A 7,075-nucleotide genomic window follows, 5' to 3' on the forward strand; every position below is an offset into this window, starting at 1 on the left:
ATCCGCTCTCCGTAGTAAGACCCTGTTTGCATTGCATCAACCCTCACGATCCTAACGAGTTCACTAGATCGATCGAGCACTGCGGTGTCATGCTTTTAGAAAGAATTTACTGGATAATGTTAACAGAGATTAATCTCTGTTAACATTATTATTAAGCTTGCACACTTTTACAGTGCGGATGTGGCTCATATGTTAGCATCCATTGTCAATTCCAAAGTATGGGTATGTCAGCAATGTCAGTAACGTTGACGGCATGTGTTCACGCATACCTTCTCGGCACGAAGGTTGGCATCCTTTGCCTCCTGCTCGCACTGGAGCGCGCGGTCCAGCGCGTTGTCCTTCTCCAGCTTCATCGCCTGCATCTTCTTCTTGATCGCGTCCATGGCGGCGGCTGTGTTTGTTTACTCCCTGGCTCAAAAACTGGAGAAAAAAGTTAGGTTAGGTTACGTATATTTCAAAGTTAAGTTAGATTGTCCGGGAGAATTAGTTTGGCTGTTAATTATCAATAGGTTAATTGCACTAAGTTCCACAGCTATTGGCAATCATGAACGCATAAGCCTACTACGGAATTCAAAAATCGAAATTCATATCGTACCGGCCCCTCTCACTCTCGTATTATTTAAATAATAAAGCGTCGGCGGGATGGTACGCTACGAATTTCCATTTTCGAATTTCGTAGTAGCCCTGCAGGTCTTCATCCATAGTAAACTAGAAACAAGATATCGTCAGTCGAGAAACCCCCCCAACCCCACCCCCCGAGCAATCCATCCCATTGCTTTAAAAAAAAATCAATTAAGCGACGACGAGAAGCTTATACTCGTAAATAACTTTAAACATTGACAGTGCTACATAAGTAATGTAGAGTTTTGTAAGTTGCAGTGACTATCTGTACCTAGCTAAGCATAGAAAGCATTACACTAAGTACAAAAAAACTATTCAAGTTTGAACTATTTCATTAGAGTCATTTAAGATGACGCGTGCCGTGGTTCTTATTACAATGTCATTAACATCTAATTTTGATACCTAAATCACGCGTCTTCGTGGCTGGCACTAAGTATATCTCTGTAACCAACGGATAGCATCACTTAAGTTAAAAATAAAGCTGCTATGGAATGCTAAAGCTCATTTACAATAATACCCGCTTAGAGGCCGTGGCATGAGTTCATTTTAAACCATGTTGCTGAGACACTATCCTTTAATAATAAACTAAATCGTTTAGTTCATTTGCTTATGCTTCGTATTATTTGATGAGCAATTAAACATATTTCCTTACACTTAAAATTCCGAATTCTGTAAGAAAGTCAAAGAGCACTAGGTATGCTCTACATCCTTAAGAAATTCAGGTGTAATTTTTAGAAGATTTTGTTTAACTTTTGAATTGATTTTGTTTTGTGGTCAAATCTCGGAAGTTAGACCTGACTCACTTCCAATGGTCAGATTGATTTGAAATTTACGACAGATAACTAAGTATGTAGTTAACGATATTGTGCCTCGTAGGGTGTATTGCGTCCGTTCAGATAGGTAGATGGCAATGACTTGCACTCCGCTGTGCTGTGATATCTCTAGTTGTTTGATATCAATCACTAATAAAATTGAAAAATAATCCTAGTTTTGTTCTGTTTTTTGTCACATTAAAGTTTCCGACAGTTGATAGACACATCTCCATATTATTAAGGACATCGAATAGACATTATTTTCAAATCGCATACTTTCCGGCAAAGCAGATGCCAATAAGCCATATTGTAAGTTAGTGACGCTATATTTAGACGCGAGAGCAATGATCTGGTAAACAGGGGTTTAAGGGTAGACCAGGCGGTTTAAATCAACATAAAGACAAGGAAAAACTAAAATATAAATAACAAACAACATAAGACATTGAGGCCGTATATTTAAATGAAACAAACTTAGTTAGCCATTGGCTAATAAAAATCCTTAGCACTGAATGACGGAAGGTAATCTGTGAATGGAATGAACGATCGAAACGAAATAAAGGCGCGAAGACGGACGATTAACTTTTTTTAAAATTGCAGGCAAAGGTTAAAAACCTCACCTGCCAGTAATTTACAGCACGGGAACAGTACTGCCTTCGCGGCAATTATCTAACGTATTGTTTTATACGGATAACATTCTTTTGTTCTAAACTTTTTATTTAACTTCAAGGTTTTTTTTTCAATCTATCAGGATGGCATACCTACTCGGAAATGTCAATTAATTATTAATCTCATTAATTATGACTGAAATTCCTCAAGATTGGCAGAATCATTATCTCTTAATAGGTATGCATAAGCAGGTACCTACATTACTTGTATCTACATGGCGCTCTATTACACGGAACCGCCTCGGCGTACGATTTGGCCGGATTTATTATTTATACGTAAGTACTTACTTAAATTCAACTTTCATCCTTTTTCTAAAAGTGAAGAAGCGCTTTACTTTTTAGATTTGTGAAGTTCACTTAGTAACTCACTTGCCTACTTACGCTGAGAACTTAAATTAAATAAAAACTTAAATCAAGAATCGTCATGTAAGCATTATGCACCTAAAGCCGGTCTTGGATGAATCAGAAGAAAGCGATTTTGTGGCATGAGTCACATACTACAGCCTACAAAAAGGACAAAAGCAGGATGGCCAACACACGGGCAGTCTCATTTCCGATTTCTTCACACCTCGGCCATTTAGGTTACGGACTATGTTTTGTCAATGAATCACATTTTACTTATGTAAAACACCTACTTACTTTATTTCGTGAGGTAGAGGAACAAATATACCCTTGGTTCTACTAGGTACATGAGGAAAGTGCGTTTATATGTAGGTAGGTAAGATACTTACCTGAGGTACCTACTTATTCTAACATCTATCTAATCTATGTAATAGTACCCTTAAACGTGCAATTCTTGTATATACATATATATATTTCGAGGATCTCGGAAACGGCTCCAACAATTTCGATGAAATTCGGTATGTTGGGGTTTTCGGGGATGAGAAATCGATCTAGCTTGGTCTTATCTCTGGGAAAACGGTAGTTACCGAGATTTAGCCCGAGCGGAGCTCGGACGCCCAGGTACTTGTTATAAAACAAATAAAACAAAAGTAAAGACCTAGTGTCTTTACCCAAAAAAAAAACTTTTCATAATTTATTTTTTACGATACGTAGTCTCTAATTACCGTAATGTTGTAAATACTTTTTTAAATAAAGACTAAACCAAATTAGGGTTTATCTAGAAAATCGAACTACAGTAACTTTATGTGGTGTTTGTTGTGACATACACCGAGTTATGTCCTACTTTATGTGGAGGAGGAGGACGAGTTCCGCATTTTAACGTACGAGTATAAGTATGTGTCGCACAGGCGTAGCTGTGGTTCATGGTTAGTAGCGGAGCAGAAAGGTAAAAATATTGTTAATAGTTCATTGACATGGACCTCCGCAAACAAAGTTTCCGCAAAGTAAATAAATAAATCAATCAGTCGATTTGTCAAGCCAGTGTAGAATTCCTTCATTGTAATTCACGGGAATAATTAAATTATCCGCAATAAAAATTATTCTATGACCTATGTGTTAAATATATCATCCCAGCCTATTTACGTCCCACTGCTGGGCACAGGCCTCCTCTCAGAATGAGAGGGAGAAATTAAACTTACTTAGCATTAATTAAAAATCTTGTAAACCCTAAATTTTATCCATAATACCGTAATCTTTTTTCTTTTTTTTTTGTACCTATAAATATTTTCTGCATATATATAAATGGAGATAGCTTTATCCTTCTTACAAAGGCTGCGAATATTAAAAAACAAATGAAAATTCTAAAACATTTTGACTAAACCATCAGACTTTAAAATGCTTATAAATATTTAAGATTCGTTTTATTGTTATTCTGAAGCTATTTAAACAATAAACGACAACGACGGTTTTAATTTAGAGATAAGATATTGTATGTTTAATGACATTAAAGAGCACGTTCCTAACGTGATGATTGCATCTTCTGCATTCCACAACCGCTATAAACATAACTAGTATCACACACAATGCTTATCGCAGTTAACTTTTCCTATTTAATAGCACCGTTTATTATGCATTCAATTAATTTAATTATTTATTGTATGCATATGTTATTTGTTGTCATTGTTTCTTTAGTTGCGCTGACGTAGGAATCTTTATTGGCGATGTTCCAAGAAAAATAGGTAATCTATACCTAGTTTTTATGGCTACGGCATGGCGTGTGTAATGTATAATCAGATTCAAAATCAGCTGTGCGACTTCAAGAATATACTATCCAGAGATCCCTTCAGGATAGTCCGCCATTGTACTTTTCACTTTGTCTTAAAATGGTACATTGGTGCCAAAAGCTTTTAGGTCCTTACTTGGTTGACTATATTACCAGTAAACTCGAAAGAGTACAACTTGGTAATGAGTAATTCAATGACAGCGCACTGGCTTAGTAGGTTACTGTCGCATTCTTGACGTAGGTAAAATACTTACAATATTTAAATAAAATTTAAGGGAATTTAATTTAATTCGGAAATCTCAGTCAGATTAAGTATTTGATGCCCTAAGCAATTCACGCCTGTGGTAAACCCCCCCCCCCCCTCATCCATAACTAACGCCCAGAATCCTGTAGCCGTAACCAGCCTACCTTTTATGTGCTAGCTTATTATTTTTTGGTGCTGTTTATGGTGCCCCCCAAGACGTGATGCCCTAAGCAATTGCTTAATTTGCTATGCTTAATGGGCTAATCCGGCACTGTTCTTTGGTCAATCAACAAAATTGCTAAGACAGAAGCGCGTCAAAGTTTAGGAGTGGGGGCTTCCGACGTCACGCCTGCTGAAAGTGTCACACGGTGTGACCTCACGCGGAACTTTAAGGCTATATCTCCATATATTTTTGTTTAATTGACAAAAGAAAAAATACCAGCAAAAATTTTCGATAACTAATCTAACGGACTAAGTAATTCGATTTTAATTAGGATTCTAGCCTTTTCTGTTAAATTATTATTTACCTAATAGTACCTATAATTGCGTAAATCAAATGCTTAAAATTTATTTTATTTTATTTTCTACTTCAGTTATTCTCAGACTTTTAAATATTGCTCTTATGTCCCTTGCCTTAAATCAGGCAAGCACTGGTTGGCCCGTTCTTAAATAATAAAATGGTTTGTAAAAGCGTTAAAAGTGATTTGATTGTCACTCTTTATCAACCGATTGACCAAAAGATCAAAAGTTACTACCAGCAATCCCAATATTAGTCCGATTCCGTAAAGTAGGTTTAGGTTTATTTCGCCACTGACATTCCATTAAATTTTGTTATCGATGTAAATGTGAAATCGGATTTTTTATTGATGTTTAGTTGTCATTTGAATTGAACAAGTGATCAGGTTCCTTATACCAACTTTTCTACAAGCAACAGATAATTAATTTAAACAATAAATTTAATTCCAATAATTAATGTCGAAAGCGCTCGTCACAGCCTTGACTGATTAAGCCTCGCTTCGGTCCTACCCATAAGGTATCAATTTTACGGTAAGTATTGCGAGTGTTTTACACAGCAAAATACCCAATTGTTTTCATGCTATTACAGCATTCATTAAACTGCTTCAAAGTTGGCAAGTGATGTTATCACATCACAAGTTGATAAAACGTGAGGACCCTAATTCGGAAAGTTATCGTACCTGTCGACTTTTATGTCAAGGTTCATTTAATTTATTTTAGTCAACTAAGTGTTTATTTGAACCTAAAAGTATTCGTAAGTTAGTCTTGTAAGATGTCCTAATTTACTGGATGTAAAATAATCTAAATATATCGCGGACGAAAAAAGTTTATCTTTGCCAGTGTTCTAAGCGCATGCGCCCCCGCTTCCCGCGCTCGCTCGCCATTGGCTATCTAAACTGGCAGGCTGCCAAAAGCGCGGGCAAACTTCGGCATAGACGATTCCTATTGGTCGCCCAAAATGTAACCGAGCACCGCGTTATTCAAAAATAGAACTAGCCGCTATAACAAAATCTTATCCGCTCTCCCGGGATTATTATTGGAATGCGATTAAAATTTCGACAAATTACTTTTAGATACACAGCATAGCATTAACTTAAATTTAATAACTAAAATGACGCTGATTTAAGCTTATTGAGACCAAAAATCTCCGATCTTTAACTTTTTAATTACGCACGTATATATAGGCTTATTTAATTTTTATTCGTTTTAACGCAATTCGAAAACCATACGCATACGATCCGTAAATCCTCGACCTCTTAATTCCATAGTCACTGCACTTACCAATTGACACGTTAAATTAAAAAAAAAACACTTCTCACAACACTGGCACTACTTACATGTCGAGTCGACGCGAGCTGTGGTGCGACTAACGCTGTTAGCCCGCGCTCGGCCAGTATCGCCTTACCGCCGCGAAAGGAGATGCGACCCCGCTCCAAGAATACGAAGGAATACGAAGACACGGCGTAAAGCCTTGCGGGTTCAAGTTGGCGCTTGATGTACTTCGACAGGGGTGTTTTGGGTTTCTAGAACGTTCTTCAGAATTACGAGCAAGTAGCCAGTTGGCTTGACCTTTTTCACTCGCTGTTAACTCTAGTTCCAGCTTAGAAGCGAGACGTCATTTAGCACTTGCATTGCTAAACTTGAGAGTAGTATTTGCACTACTCCAATCTCTTATCCAGGACCGAATTAAACATGTCGAGCCCTAGGCAATACAAATTCTAGGAGCCCCTTTTCAGCCATTTGAGCATGCGTCGGAAGGATACATATATTACAAAAAAAAACCTTTCCCCCCCTCCCCTTCCCCTTTCCCTTGGCCTTTTATCAAATATGGTAGAATCAGCAGCAGAAGCTGAACAGTTCGATATGTTAATGTGACAAAGATCCATAGAAAGGGTGATAGAGTCGATAATTTTTATTTTACTTTTAACCATGACATGACTGTGAAATATACGTCTAATACCTTTAAGCAAGCAATTCTTGTAGTTTATTGGGTAATCTCGGAGGCTAACGGTTTTGATGAAATTTGCTCTACATTTGGGGTATGGGGGTCTTCGGGAGCAAACAATCATCAAAACAATCTGGCTTGATCTTA

General features: G+C 37.3%; 1 protein-coding gene across 1 annotated transcript in view; it reads right to left on the reverse strand.

Annotated features, from left to right (window-relative positions):
• LOC141439664 (tropomyosin-2-like) overlaps positions 1-6,429 on the reverse strand; it is a gene marked incomplete in the record, with an annotated part of 33,695 nt that extends 27,266 nt beyond the window's left edge. The window contains 2 exon segments of the mRNA XM_074103999.1: positions 270-420; positions 6,321-6,429. Coding sequence (XP_073960100.1) covers positions 270-383 — 114 coding nt within the window.
• Positions 6,430-7,075: the final 646 nt, after the last annotated feature.

This window comes from Choristoneura fumiferana, chromosome 21 (assembly GCF_025370935.1).
Source record: "Choristoneura fumiferana chromosome 21, NRCan_CFum_1, whole genome shotgun sequence".
NCBI classification, from domain to species: Eukaryota; Metazoa; Arthropoda; class Insecta; order Lepidoptera; family Tortricidae; genus Choristoneura; species Choristoneura fumiferana.